We start from the raw sequence: 16090 nt of genomic DNA, 5'->3' as shown, positions 1-16090 counted from the left end.
GTGTTTTACAAAAGATTCAAAGTTTATCAGCATTAAACCTTTAGTTTGCCCAAAACGTGATGCTGATAATTTGAGAACAGCAATGACTGTAGCACAGAGAAAGATTATAAGTACATTTTCTGCTGGTAACAACAGTCACAATCAGTAGGACGTGTATAGGTCGTTGCTGTCAATGACTTCAGCACATCTGCGGCCACAGGACATCACTAGTCTCTGACACTGTTCTGGTGGGAATTTGGTCCACTGTTCTTCCAGTCTCTCCCACAGTTCTTTGACTGCTGTGGGTTTCTTGGCCATAACTTTGTCACCAAGGATTGTCCAGAGTTTTTCTATTGCGTTTAGTTCAGGACTCTGGGTGGCCATTTCATTGTTTCAATGTTTCCTGTTTCAAGAAACTTCCTTCCCCGTTTTGCTGTGTGACAGGGGGCATTGTCCTGCATGAAAATTGCTGGCTGTTTGGAGTGATGAACGCAAGTAAAGGCCCATTTACACACAACGATATCGCTAACGAGATATCGTCGGGGTCACGGTGTTGCTGACGCACATGCGGCCTGATTAGCGATGTCGTTGTGTGTGACACCTTTTTTGAGATCAGTAACGATCACAAAAAGGTGTCAAATCGTTCGTTGTGTACACGTTCATTTTCAAAAAATCGTTCCTCATTTGGAACACAGGTTGTTTGTCGTTCCTGCGGCAGCACACATCGCTATGTGTGACAACACGGGAACAACATCGTACCTGCGGCCGCCGGCAATGAGGAAGGAAGGAGGTGGGCGGGATGTTCCAGCCGCTCATCTCCGCTTCTATTGAGCGGCCGCTTAGTGACGCCAAACAAACCTCCCCCTTAAAGGAGAGATTGTTCGGTGGCCACAGCGACGTCGGTGAACAGGTAATTGCGTGTGACGCTGCCGTAGCAATATTTTTCGCTACGGCAGCGATCCCCCCGTGACGCGCCACCGACGTGTGCGGGTGCTATCGCTCGCGACATCGCTAGCGATGTCGCAGCGTGTAAAGCCCGCTTAAGGAACCACGTGTTGTTGAAGAATTTTCTGATCCACACTTGAATTCACTCTGCCATGTAGCTGTATGAGAGGTCCAACTCCTGCTGCAGAAAACTTTCCTCAAATCATGACACTTCCTCCACCACCTTTCACTGACTTCTTAACACACTTTGGGTTCAGTCTTTCTCCAGTTTGTCGACGAACATAATGTTTCCCATGAGACCCAAATAAAATAAACTTGCTTTCGTCACTAAAATGAACTGTGGACACTTCTCCTCTGTCCCCACAATATGCTCCTCACCAAAAGTGAGTCTTGCCTTGTGATTCTTTCTGCTAATTAGCGGTTTAGTCACTGCAGAGTGGGCTTTTAGTCTAAATGCTCTTAAATGTCGTGGCCCTGTATGACGAGAAAGTTCCTTACCCTGTTCAGTGCTGAACTGGCGAGCAATTCCAGCTGCAGTGTTGAAACAATGACATATGGAGATTCTCTGCATTATCCTGTCCTCTCTTACATTTGTCTTTCGAGGGTGACCAGCCTTCTTGGGGGACTTGAAAGAGTTTGTAATGTTGTAGAGATGCAATATTCTCAAAAACAGACTTGTAATGACCAACTTCTCTTGCTATGGCTGATAGGGTCACCCCTTTGGCCTTCATTTGGACAACCTGCTGCTGGAAAGTTTCAGTCACTTTGGAACGGCACAACATTTTTGCAAATTTTGATCAGTGTTGTTTTTCATTTAGCTCAAAGTTTTATTTACAGTCATATGAAAAAGTTTGGGCACCCCTATTAATGTTAACCTTTTTTCTTTATAACAATTTGGGTTTTTGCAACAGCTATTTCAGTTTCATATATTTAATAACTGATGGACTGAGTAATATTTCTGGATTGAAATGAGGTTTATTGTACTAAACAGAAAATGTGCAATCCGCATTTAAACAAAATTTGACTGGTGCAAAGGTATGGGCACCTCAACATAAAAGTGACATTAATATTTTGTAGATCATCCTTTTGCAAAAATAACAGCCTCTAGTTGCTTCCTGTAGCTTTTAATGAGTTCCTGGATCCTGGATGAAGGTATATTTGACCATTCCCGTTTACAAAACAATTCCAGTTCAGTTAAGTTTGATGGTCGCCGAGCATGGACAGCCGCTTCAAATCATCCCACAGATGATCATTGTCTTGCTGAAATATCCATCCCCTGAGTAACATCAACTTCGTCACTGATTCTTGCACATTATTGTCAAGAATCTGTTGATACTGAGTTGAATCCATGCGACCCTCAACTTTAACAAGATTCCCGGTGCCGGCATTGGCCACACAGCCCCAAAGCATGATGGAATCTCCACCAAATTTTACTGTGGGTAGCAAGTGCTTTTCTTGGAATGCCGTGTTTTTTTGCCTCCATGCATAACGCCTTTTTGTATGACCAAACAACTCAATCTTTGTTTCATCAGTCCACAGGACCTTCTTCCAAAATGTAACTGGCTTGTCCAAATGTGCTTTTGCATACCTCAGGCGACTCTGTTTGTGGCGTGCTTGCAGAAACGGCTTCTTTCGCATCACTCTCCCATACAGCTACTCCTTGTGCAACGTGCGCTGTATTGTTGACCGATGCACATTGACACCATCTGCAGCAAGATGAAGCTGCAGGTCTTTGGAGGTGGTCTGTGGATTGTTCTCACCACTCTTCTTCTCTGCCTTTCTGATATTCTTCTTGGCCTGCCACTTCTGGGCTTAACAAGAACTGTACCTGTGTTCTTCCATTTCCTTACTATGTTCCTCACAGTGGAAACTGACAGTTTAAATCTCTGAGACAACTTTTTGTATCCTTCCCCTGAACAACTATGTTGAATAATCTTTGTTTTCAGATCATTTGAGAGTTGTTTTGAGGAGCCCATGATGACACTCTTCATAGGAGATTCAAATAGGAGAACAACTTGCAAGTGGCCACCTTAAATACCTTTTCTCATGATTGGATACACCTGCCTATGAAGTACAAAGCTCAATGAGGTTACAAAACCAATTTAGTGCTTTAGTAAGTCAGTAAAAAGTAGTTAGGAGTGTTCAAATCAAGAAATTGATAAGGGTGCCCATACTTTTGCACCGGTCAAATTTTGTTCAAATGCAGATTGCACATTTTTTGTTAGTACAATAAATCTTATTTCAATCCAGAAATATTACTCAGTCCATCAGTTATTAGATATATGAAACTGAAATAGCTGTTGCAAAAACCCAAATTGTTATAAAGAAAAAAGGTTAACATTAATAGGGGTGCCCAAACTTTTTCATATGACTGTACCTCTCAAAACCCACATGCACATGTATTAGACTTCGTAAGTGACATAAATGCATTTTACATGGGTATCAAGTACATTCTTATATTTATGTCACGCTCAGAAATCTAACCAAATATTTATCATTAATTTCTCAATAAATTTACATGAGAAGCTTAAGTTATGTGATAAAACTCACCTGGATACGCTGAACGATAGGTCATGGTCTGCAGGTATGACCGGAGGCATTGATATAGCAAATTTTTAAGGGCTGGACTGCATGTGGAGCAGCAAAGCTGGATAACCGATAGGTATGTGGCTCAAATGGAGCTGGATATGCTGCTCAGACACCTTAGACTAGCAGTGCCTACTATGTGCTGAGAGCACCTAAAGCGGCGCCGCAAAGTATGTAGTCAGACATCTTGGTACAGAAAAACAAAGTGTGCAAATAGCACTGGGCAAAGTAAGTAGTCCACATTGTGACTAAAAATGAACGAGTGTGTGTACAACACCTTGGCACTGCAGAACTGAAATAGGCACCTAGTTGAAGCAGAGCTAAATGTGTGGACAGCACGCTGGAACAGCCAAGTAGAGACAACAGTCAAGAACCTAGCTGTAGCAGAGTAGTTTGTGCGGGCAGCACCATGAAAGTCAGGCACCTGCTTGTAGCAAAGCCCAATATGCATGCCTTAGAACATTAGAGCCGATATGGCATTCTGGCCCCTGGCTGCAGCAGAGCTGAATATGTGGATAACATTTTGGAATAGTAGAGCTGAACTAACAGTAGATATCTTTTGAATAGCAGAACTCATCAATAACAGAGCTGGGTTTGTAGTGTGGCTAGGCAGGGTATAGGCATGTGTTAGTAGTGTGCAATAACTATGCTCAGGTAGCGAGTCGGTGCCTAAGTCGCCATTAAGAGGCTTGGCGAGACCATGTCAGTGGTGCGCGCTTAATTAATATAGCATCCTGATGCGCAAAACAGTAGAGGGATCTGAAAGGTGCAGAGGGAAGATGCATGAACTGGCATTGGAGTCGAATGTCATGATGATCGGGAAGAGCAGGGAAAGGGGCTTCTAGACCAGCCCTCAGACTAGGGGGACCCTAGCTATCCTTTATCTCAGAGTTACCTCTGAAGGTGAGGATGTGTGAGCCGCCTTCCTCACCCTGATCCTGACCAGCCGTGATCGTATACCTCCTCCCCCCTACTCCAGGGGATAGCCAGGACAGGAGTGTGATAAAACCAACAGAGATACACAAACAGGGGAAACTAAAACTATCTGACAGCACACTCACACAAAGGTATAAGACAATAAGAGGTAAGGAGGAAAATAAGAGCATGGAAAAACAACAAGAGAATTCCACAACTCCAAGCACCACACAATATCATCACCAGCAGGACTGGGACACAAAAGCACACAGACCAACACACCAATAAACTATAGTCGGCTTGGGAAGAAAGAATCCACCATCTTAAAAAGGTGGGGAGTAAGTGTGATAGGTTTCCAACATGTGATCCCAGAGGTATCCAACAGGTTAGTAGAGGTTAACTCTTGCTAGCCTGACCATTAATGAGCACACAGGTGGTCGATGCCCGATCCTGCCTGTGAAACACCAGAGAAATCATAGTCTGGAGTGTCAGTATCTGTAATATGAATAGCGTCTGATGCTACCATGACACTTGGCAAGTTTTGAGCAAAACTCCGTGTGACACCGGAACAGGTGGGTAACATTATGTTTATTTGTCACAGAGCTCCAAAATTTCTGCTTCCCAGGTAAAACTAAAATTTGAAACTGCCCCTATTGCAAGCTCAAGAGCTTACTGAAGACAGAGCTGTCATCCCGCTAGTGGTGGCTACAGGCAGCCAGAATGTTAGAATTCAACCCTATATGTGTGCAGGTGATTTGGAGCGCTGTTTCTTTATTTGGGGTTCTGTATCTCAAAAATACAGATTGTTATAAAGATTAAATATTAAGAACCAAAGATAAAATATGACAAAAACACATCACTTACCTGCATTACCAAAAATCACTGGCTTGCCTATTAGTCATTAGAGTCTTTCATTTGCTGGGAAGAGGATTTTTTGTTTTCAGACATTAAAGTCCTTAGACTTTATACATGTTTATGCCATTTTTTCCATACAAGTTTTGGTGCAATACTCCTAAAACAAGACAACATGCGATAATGAGTAATATTACAAAATGATGCAGAAATATTTTTTTGAGGTATCACACAGAATTAAAGGGTTGTTCCAGCCATAGCGTTTATCATCTCTCCATCTGATAGGTGCTAGATTGGACCCCACCAATCGCCAGACTTCCGTCTCGTTTCTCCCAGTTACATGGTCAGGGTATGCAGTGACCTCTGACATTGCTTCGGTCTTGTTGACTGACGTCATGGAGGACTAAACTCCCCGGTCTTTGTGAACGAAAAGGTCTCAGACCACCATTGATCTAGCACCTATTGTTATTTTAAAATTAACTGTTCATCAGAATTTTAAGAAACTAGACTTTTAGCGATGAGCTGATCCATATGCTCAATTAGGATCATAGAGAGCATCCTCCGCACGGCCTTGCCTCTACAACCTAGACTGGTTAGGTTGTGCTATACAACTCGTGTCCATTTACTGAAAGCTAGCTGTTTGGGAGCACCAATATGCAGCAGCAAATGACAAATGGACCACAGAATCAATGGTCTAGTGGTCACTGGCCTGGCAATAGCCTATAATCTGGTGTAGAAAGAAAAATTGTTGCGAGAATACACTGGTCAAAAAGATCATTATCTCATCAGTCGCTTAAGCCCCTTTCACACATAGCGACGCAGCAGCGATCATGACGGGCGACCTGACCTTATCAGGATCGCTGCTGCGTTGTTACATGGTCGCTGGTGAGCTGTCAAACAGGCAGATCTCACCAGTGACCAGCCCCCAGCGACGCGTGGAAGCGATGCTGCGCTTGGTAACTAAGGTAAATATCGGGTAACCATTACGCGATATTTACTTTGGTTACCAGCGCACACCGTTTAGCGCTGGCTCCCTGCACTCCTAGAAAGAGTACACATCGGGTTAATAAGCAAACCTTTGCTTATTTACCAAATGTGTAGTCCGGCTACGTGTGCAGGGAGCCGGCACTGGCAGCGGCGGTGCTAGTAACTAATGTAAATATCGGGTAACCAAGGAAAGGGCTTCCCTTGGTTACCTGATATTTACCTTGGTTACAGCTTACCGCAGGCTGCCAGAAGCCGGCTCCTGCTCCCTGCTCACTTCAATTTGTCGCTCTCTCGCTGTCACACACAGCGATGTGTGCTTCACAGCGGGAGAGCAACGTCCAAAAAATGAAGCAGGACATTCAGCAACGAGCGGCGACCTCGCAGCAGGGGCCAGCTCGTTGCTGGATGTAACACACAGCGACAGCGACGTCACTGCTACGTCACAGAAAATGGTGACTTAGCAGCGACATCGTTGTCGCCGTCGCTGTGTGTGACACCACCTTTAGTGTGAGCGATAAACCTAAACCTGACCAGGCATGGCCACACTACACAGTAGACATCCGTGATACCCCCCATTTGAAAGCTGCTATTGATATTTTTCTGTTCATATTTTGCCTACCAAAAAGATCCCCAAACAGAGAAACAGCAACGGCTTTCAAAATAAGTTTATCGGTTATGGGAGTTACACAATGACTATGTCTAGTCACATTTTCTCTTTGGACTGGAGCAAATTTGTTCCAAAAATTATTAAGGCTGATCCTCCCTACCCGAGTGTGAGATACAGATTTCTGCTTCGTTGCTGCTGTCACTTGCTTCCGATCCCCGCTCATTATACTCATTGAATATGCAGTCAACCGAGGACCTGGAAGCAGGAGCATCGCCGGCGACAGCGCGGCAGGGGACAGGTGAGTATCCAGCGATGTCAGGATGTCATCGGAGTATCCAAGGAACTCAGATGACATCCTGACGATATCCCAGTGACATCCGCGCTACCGCGGGTGTAGCAACAGTGACTTTACGGGTTCATCAGAGTTCATTGGGAACTCCGATGAACCTGTGATGTTACTGCCGCAAAACAGCCCCCAGCTGTCTGCTTTACGTGTGCTGGTTATAGGCGGGAGCCCACATCATATTTTTTTTATTGGTGACAGCAGCATATAGGCATCTTCTGCATGCAATAAAGCTTGTTGATTTCCTGGCTTGTAGCCTTTCAACAAACTTTATTAGTATGTGAACAGTGCCCGAACTTGGACACAAACTTTTTTAAAAGTCTGTGTTCGAGACCCTGACACCCGGTGTCCAATACGAACCCTGAACTTTACCGTTCAGGTTTGCTCATCCCTAGATATTACCTCTTATACTTCTGAATATATCACCTCATAAATCAGATATTAATTCATATCTTGGATATTACCTCAAATATCTGATGATATTACCTCATATTTTGATTACCTCATATCTGATTATATTACCTCATATATCTGATTATATAAATTCTTATATCATATATTACCTCATATCTCGGATATTACCTCATATCTCTGCTTATATTACATCACAGACCAGATATTACCCCATATCTCTGATTATTTTACCTCATATATTACCTCCTATCTTGGATACTACCTCATAGCTCTGATTATATTACCTCATAGACCAGATATTACCCCATATCTCTGAATATATTACCTCATATATCGGATATTACCCCGTATCTCTGATTATATTACCTCATAGACCAGATATTACCCCATATCTCTGAATATATTACCTCATATATCGGATATTACCCCGTATCTCTGATTATATTACCTTATATATCATATATTACCTCATATTTCGGATATTACCTCATAGTTCTGATTATATTACGCCATAGTTCTGATTATATTACCTCATTTATCATATATTACCTCATAGCTCTGAGTTTATTACCTCATAGACCAGATATTACCCCATATCTGATTATTTTACCTCATATATTACCTCATATCTTGGATACTACCTTATAGCTGTGATTATACTACCTCATAGGCCAGATATTACCCCATATCTCTGAATATATTACCTCATATATCGGATATTACCCCATATCTCTGAATATATTACCTCATATATTACCTCATAGCTCTGATGTTGTTACCTCATAGACCAGATATTACCCCGTATCTCTGATTAGATTACCTCATATCTCGGATATTAGGCTACTTTCACACTTGCATTGAACGGCATCCATTGCATTGCGTTGTGTGACGGATGCAACGGATGCGTTGCATATAGTGGCACAATGGATGCAATGGATCGTACAAAATAATGCAATCCGTCATAGTTTTTTTTTCTTGACTTTACACATCTGGGCATGCGCAGTTGTGTAAAGACGGTTGCGTTAACGGAATCCGCCACCATAGGCGTCCATTCTAAAAACAATGGACACCGATGGAATCCTGCAGGTTGCGTTTTTTTTACACTCCGCCAAATGCAGAAAAACTCTTCATGCAGCGCTCCATGCGCCACGTGGATGCAACGCAGCGTCGGCTGACGGATGCAACGCAAGGCCATCCGTTGCTATCCGTAGCTAAAAGAAGTCTATGAAGAATAAAACGGTTTCCTGCAACGGTTACCGTAATTCCTCAAGGCGGCGGATAGCAACGGATGCCGTTCAACGCAAATGTGAAAGTAGCCTTACCTCATAAGTCTGAGTATATTACCACATATCTCTGATTATATTACCTTATATATCTAAATATTACATATCTTGGATATTACCTTACAGCTATGATTATATTACTTCATATATCACATATTACCTCATATCTCGGATATTATCTCATAGCGCTGATTAAATTAACTCATATATTACTTTATATCTCTGATTATATTACCTCATAGACCAGATATTACCAAATATCTATGATTATATTACCTCATATATTACCTCAGATCTCGGATATTACCTCATAGCTTAGATATTACCTCAGATCTAGGATATTACCTGATAGCTGATTATATACCTCATAGACCAGCTGTTACCTCCACTCTCTTATTATATGACCTCACATATTGGACTATATAATGTTATATAGGCTTAGGTCAACTCTTATCAGATGTTACCTCGTATATAGGATTATATAACTTCATATAGCGGATAATATCACTTCACATCAGATTATACTGCAGTGCTGGGTAAGAAATTACACAAAATTGATGAAAATTTTCAAGTGAGAATGCAGTCCGTATCTGCTGGAGTTATATGGGATGATCTCAGATTATACCGGGTGCTTGTGCCCGCTGAGGTGACCGGGGCCGGTACCGGGCAGTGTGTGCGGGAAGTGCGTCAGCGGCCGCGCTCGGTGTGTGTATTGTGTGAGGAGATGGCGTCACGTGATGCAGGCGGAGGGCGGGGATTGGCCGGCTCCGGGCAGCGGGGTGATTCTCCCGTCTCTCCTCACAGCATCCTCCTGTGCCGCCGTCTCCGCCGCTAGTAGCCCCCGGGGTTCTCAGTGCACCGGGCCCGTGACTCCTCACAGCTACACACCGCCCCCTCTCCAGCCTCCTGGGAGATTAAGGAATGATATTGTGCCACCATGATGGAAGGTAGGTGTCTTCTTCTTCTCCTCTCTGCACCATGCCGTGCCCCTCGCCCCCTCCTCTCCCGTGTCCGCTCCTCAGTGCCACACACCCGCTCTCCCCGTGCTCCTGGACGTCATGTCCTCCTCCCGTGTCTCCTTCATTCATCATTGCGCCCCTTTTCATGCATTAATCAGGTCAGCCCTGCCCCTTAGTCCTGGATGGTGATATATTGGGGGTCGCAGTATGTGAGATGCCAGTGTAGGACCCCCCTCCCCTCCCCCCATTGCATGCACCATTCAGACATTATTGCATTTCTGCAAAGAAATCAAAGTATTGGAAATGTCACATTAGTCCTGGTAAAGTCATTCTATATCGAGGCCTGGTATGTGCCAATGCAAAACTCCCCAACCCCTTCCCAATAGATGATACCCACTCAGGGTGGACATACTTTCGCAAGTGGTCTAGTCCTCTCTTTTTTTACAATCATCTGCAGCACATCAACCTGTTACCAAGATGCTGAGGCTTGAAGGGGTTAAATAGGCCGGGTGTATATACCTCCCCCTGAGGTCTGGCGTCAGCCCCAATGCCCAAGAACTGTATAGTATCTAAGGGTATATTAAGACAGGGCGATCGGATTGCGGTTTTGTGGGTTGTTTTTTTTTGCAATCTGAGTGTATTTAAGGATTTCTTGCAAGTCCGGCCGTGGATCTACCCATAATAATCCATCTCATGCGACCAATTATTAGTTAATTTGTGACGCTGCCGATCATATAGTTGCATTCAGCATTTATTAGATCAGTGTAGGTCATTTTATTGCTTGTATGTAGGCTCTTGTTGCTGTTGTAGCATTTACTAGATATTATGATTGGGGGGTTACATTGTGCACTAACGTGGATCAATTTAGCAGAAATATTTGCATTCATATATATATATATATATATATATATATATATATATATATATATATATAATTTGGAAAAATGTGGTAAAAAAAAAAAAGTCCCGGAGGTGTCACATGCTCAAGTGCTAAAATAAAATAACTCCTTTAAGGCCACCGTATAAGCCTAAGCCGGGGCGTGCACTTTTATGCAATCTTTTTCCTTTGCATTAGAGTCACCTTAGTGTTTCCTATTTGCAAAATATCACTTTTCCTTTTTTTTAATTTATGCATTCCTTGCTTGACGTCGTTCCAGGAGGGGTTAAAAGGGCTGAGTATATGTCGGTGAATGAATGACCTCCCCTTGAGGTCTGTTCTAGGCTAAAATCTCAGCATTGATTCCAAAAGGATTATTTCTTCTGAGATCGCTTACAAGCCTGCCCTTAGGATGTGGGTAGATGCTTTATTTATTAACCCATGGTGAGCACATTGTCAATGTCACGTGGAAGACGATGCCCAATATAGGAAGCAGATTTTACATTTTGCTTTTTATTTGTGATTGTAATATATAATTGTGATTTTTCCCAATTACCACGTAGCTAGTGGAGTGTTCCTGCATCCGCTATATCTTTCATTGACTTGGTGCTGCCAGTCTGGGCCTTGTAGGACTGAATGAATTCCCAGCCTTTGGCTTCTCGCTCGCTCTGCATATCAGCGGGAGCCTAGTTCACGTTGGGTATGTTTTATACCGGGATTAAACAGCAGCCTTTATTGGCGAGGCTGGCAGTGAATGAATCACACACATGATGTCAGCGGGAGGACCCTATGCTTCCTATCAAGTGTGTGTGCAAATGTGTCTGATGCACAATGAAAGATGGATCCGTTCTTATCAAAGCAGAAGCGTCGCAATCGGTGCACATTACTGGCACATACTTACCGATCTTATGTCTGAATATTTCTACAGTATTTAACCACTTGCTTAGATATATATTTTTTTTCTCTCCCAGTATAAGCTCACATGTTGCATATTTGGTTCGTTTTTAGTTTTCTGCAGTGAAATTTGCTCATATTATATGCAGATCCACAAAAAATACTCAACATGTGAATTGAGCCCAAGGCCTTATGCGCGCGCTGCGTTTTTGCTCATTTTGTGGGTGCGGTTTTGGTCTCAAAACTGCATGCATTTCCTTCCCCAACAAAGTCTGAGATTTCAGTTATTCTGTCCACATGTTGCAGCTTTTTTTGGCTGCGTTTTTATGATGACCACTGCAGCATGTCTATTCTTTCTGCGTTTTTGCCAGCGTTTTTGAGCCCTTCCAGTCAATAGATTTGTACTGGGCAAAAACGCGGCAAAAAATGTATGCTGACGGTGCGTTTTTTTTAGGCCCAAAAATGTGCATCTTTGTGGTCACCACAAAGATGCAGCGTGCACACATAGCCTAAAGGTTGCCATGGTTTTTTTTTTATTGCCAGGTTAGTAAAAAAAAAAGTCAATTCGGCTCCTGCATTGAGCTTTAATATTACAGACCAACTAAAATTGCGGTAAAAATGTTCATAGAGGAGTGGATTTCATAAGAAAGAGATCTGTAATATTTATCTCATTAGTTAATATCCTCTTAATTGTGATGATAATATTAAGCAAACAGTTGGCTCCCGTCATTGACTATATGTACGTGTTGCCCCAAAGAGGACCAATATGTCGTAATAATTGCTAAAGAGAAAGAGCAGGCCTGCACAACATATGGACCGTGGGCCGAATGCGGCCCGATAAAGGCTTTGCTGGGGCCCGCGGACCTGTCCTGCAGATGCCGCTCCCTGTTTCTAATATTCAAATATATTTACGTCTCTCAAATACATTTGAAAATTACATTTGAAAATACCTTTGACTTGGGCACCGTCACTATGGCAGAGGAGATCTTGTTAGCCCCTACTCCGACGTGCGGCAACATGATAAGGTCATTTTGCTGCAGAAGTTATCACACTGTTCATGTCATCACACTGCTGCTGGCGACACAGAGGCAGCGGACTTGTCAATCCTGAAAAGTGCTCCATGGAGGACCTGAAGATGAAATGTGTGCCAAGTCACATACAATATGGGCGTTATTGTGAAAGGGGGCACAATACAGTGAGGGGCAATAAGGTGGGGGGTATATTATAGAAAGGGGCAGTGTGAGAAGATATTTTGGAGAGGAGGACTGTGTGGGCGGTCGTGATATTATGGAAAGGCTCAGTGTGGGGGGACAGTATAGAGAGGGTCAGTGTGGGGGGTTATGAACAGGAATTGTATGGGGGGAGGAATATTATGGAGGGACAATATGGGGGTATTATGGAGAAGCACAGTGTGGAGGGACATTATGGAGAGGGGGATTGTGGGGATGACGACATTATGGAGAGGGGCAATGTGAGGGGGATACCATTATGGAGAGTGGCAGTGTGGAGGAATATTATGTAGAGGAACAGTGTGGAGAAATATTATGGAGAGGGGCAGTTTGTGTGTGGGGATACGATATTATCAAGAGAGGCAGTGTTCGTCGGAGGAATATTTTGTGCAGGAAGCACAGTGAGAGTCAATCAATTTAGGGGCTCAGCATGTGAGATTTTTATATATGGGCAGTGTAATGATACTTTTATTTTTAAGAAATTCGTGTTGATATGTGCTGCTGAAGATGGAAAATAGGGACGTCTGCAGAGACCAGCTTTGGCCATGAAATCTGATCATGACATCTGTACTACATGGAGACAAAAGGGGTGGAAATTACTCCAATCAGAGAAGGTATCACTTATAAGGTACCTGCATCTAAATGTTTATTTGTGATAATTACTATTTTTTTTGTCAATACCGAGATTCCTTTAGGCTGTATGCGCACGTTGCGTTTTTACCCGCGTTAACGCTGCGTTTTAAACTGCAGCGTTTCAGTGTCAAATTGCATGCGTTCTGCTTCCCCAGCAAAGTCTATAAGAAGTCTGAAAATTCAATGCGCATGCTTTTTAAATGCAGAATTTTGGATGCCAACAATTGTTGCGGAAAAAAAAGCAGCATGTCACTTCTTTGCGTTGTAGCTGTGTTCTCCACCCATTGAAATCAATGATGTGGGTCAAAACACAACCAAAATGCACTTGGACTGCATTTTTGTTGCGTTCGCATGCTTTTTTTTTTTTTTACAAACAAAACGTAGGTCTGTCAATGTCGGTCAATCTCTCTCTGTCTGTCTCTCTCTCTCTGTCCGTCGGTCATCCTCTCCCTCCCTCTTTCATACTCACTGATCACCGGCGTGGCGCTGCACAGCTGTCACACTACTCCGGCGACTTTTCCTCTTATGAAAATGCCGGCTGCTCATTATTCCATCTCGTATTCACTGCTTTCCCCACCCACCGGCGCCTATGATTGGTTACAGTCAGACCCGCCCCCACGCTGAGTGACAGCTGTCTCATTGCATCCAATCACAGCCGCCAGTGGGCGGGTCTATATCGTGCAGTAAAATAAATAAATAAAAAACGACATGCGGTCCCCCCCCCCAATTTTGATACCAACCAAGTTAAAGCCACACGGCTGAAGGCTGGTATTCTCAGGATGGGGAGCTCCACGTTATGTGGATTCCCCCCCAGCCTAACCATATCAGCCAGCAGCCGCCCGGAATTGCTGCATCCATTAGATGCGACAGTCCCAGGACTCTACCCGGCTCATCCCGAATTGCCCTGTTGCGGTGGCAATTGGGGTAATAAGGAGTTAATGGCAGCCCATAGCTGCCACTAAGTCCTAGGTTAATCATGGCAGGCGTCTCCCTGAGATACCTTCCATGATTAACCTGTAAGTTAAAGAAAATAAATACACACATCCAAAAAATCCTTTATTTGGAAAAAAAGACAAAAAAGCCACCCTCTTTCACCACTTTATTAAAATCGACAAATACTCCTCCAGGTCCGGCGTAATCCACACGAGGACTCCCGATGCTTTCAGCTCTGCTACATGAAGCTGACAGGAGCGGCTGTAGAACACTGCCACTCGCTGTGAGCTCCACGGAGCAACTGAAGTGAGCTGCGTGATCAGCGATGACGTCAGTCAGGTTACCCTCGGCCACTGCTCTCAGGTGAAGGACTCCAGCTGTGGCTGTGGGTAACCTGAGTGACGGCACCACTGATCTCGCTGCTCACTTCAATCACTCAGGGGAGTTGCGGTCATCGGTGAGTCCTTCACGGGTGACCGCTAATCAGGAAGCGACACACAGAGCCGCGGGATGACAATGAAGTCGGGTGAAGTTCATTTTTCATCGCGCGACTCTGTGTCTGCTGTCAGCGGGCATGTAGCAGAGCTGAATTGCCGTGGGACCGCACTGTCAAAAAATGCATGCAAAACGCTTGCGTTTTGGATGCTTTTTTTTTTTTGACAAACGCAGTGTTTACAGTTGTCCAGTCTGCCAGAGGGTGCGTTTTTTTCTGCACTTGACAGAACACAGCGTGCGCACATACCCTTATGGTAGCAGTCTGATGATGGCTGATAATAACTCCAAACATCTTCTCACCATTGTCAAGGTCATACTGGGAATTGTAGGTTCAAGGGATACAATTGTATATGGGGCTCACCTGGCATTGCAATTGATCACTGCAATATGCTTGGTGATGTACACAAGTACTGACAGTGGTTCTGGTGATGTACACATGTACTGACATAAGTTCTGATCCTCTACACATGTAGCAATGCATAACGTGCTTCATGGCTATGTTAAAGCTTAATCTCATATAACTTGGTTTGAGTAATTTTATGAGGAGGATTTCTTGAGTATTTGCTCCAAAAACTCATTTTAAATTTGTGCATGTTTGCCCTGATTTTATTGGGAGCAGAAACTTTCAAAATCCTTCTCAAATATTTAAAACATGCTGTAATAATATACTGATGTTGGTTCAGGTGATGTACTTGTATAAGTACCCCTTTCAATTTTTTTGCGGCCCTTGAGATTAGTTCAGTATGGCAATGTAGCCCTTGGATATATTGTCCACTCCTGACCGAGAGTGTCAGACATAACAGTAGTCCCAACACACATTCACAGGGTCCAAGGAAGCTGAGATACAGGGAGTTGATTGTCACAGTCCTTGCATTTTGAGAGGCCGTTGTGGAGACACGGGGCTCAGTGGGTGCTCTCGTCCACTGAACCAGCCGCCTTTAGAAAGACAGCGTGGCTCAGAGCTCATCCCAACTGAACGCCGGCCTCCTTAACCGTGTGCGTAACACTACTCAGACAACACAGGGTGAGGGAATCACAATAATTAGACTTTATTGGATCCCCAAACAATTAACGGCACATAACACATAACCAGCAAACACACACAAATGTAACAGGCAACAGAGTCTCACCCTTCCGCTGGCTCACCAGGGATTTAGAA

At 43.7% G+C, this 16090-nt stretch overlaps 1 protein-coding gene and 1 long non-coding RNA gene across 4 annotated transcripts in view; one reads left to right on the top strand and one right to left on the bottom strand.

Moving 5' to 3' along the window:
* Positions 1-9807, bottom strand: part of LOC142248915 (uncharacterized) — a 198391-nt gene extending 188584 nt beyond the window's left edge. For all 3 annotated transcript variants that reach the window (XR_012724959.1, XR_012724960.1, XR_012724958.1), the window contains exons 1-2: positions 9376-9807; positions 5290-5437 (exon numbers count right to left, since the gene is read on the bottom strand). This is a non-coding gene — a long non-coding RNA (uncharacterized LOC142248915). The remainder of the gene's footprint in view (positions 1-5289; positions 5438-9375) is intronic.
* The window catches only part of SGIP1 (SH3GL interacting endocytic adaptor 1), a 145710-nt gene continuing 139264 nt past the window's right edge, over positions 9645-16090 (top strand). Inside the window, exon 1 of the mRNA XM_075320341.1 lies at positions 9645-9858. Coding sequence (XP_075176456.1) covers positions 9849-9858 — 10 coding nt within the window. The 5' untranslated portion in view covers positions 9645-9848. The remainder of the gene's footprint in view (positions 9859-16090) is intronic.

Source organism: Anomaloglossus baeobatrachus, chromosome 8 (assembly GCF_048569485.1).
Source record: "Anomaloglossus baeobatrachus isolate aAnoBae1 chromosome 8, aAnoBae1.hap1, whole genome shotgun sequence".
Taxonomy (NCBI): domain Eukaryota; kingdom Metazoa; phylum Chordata; class Amphibia; order Anura; family Aromobatidae; genus Anomaloglossus; species Anomaloglossus baeobatrachus.
This window is presented reverse-complemented; position numbering and strand designations above follow the sequence as displayed.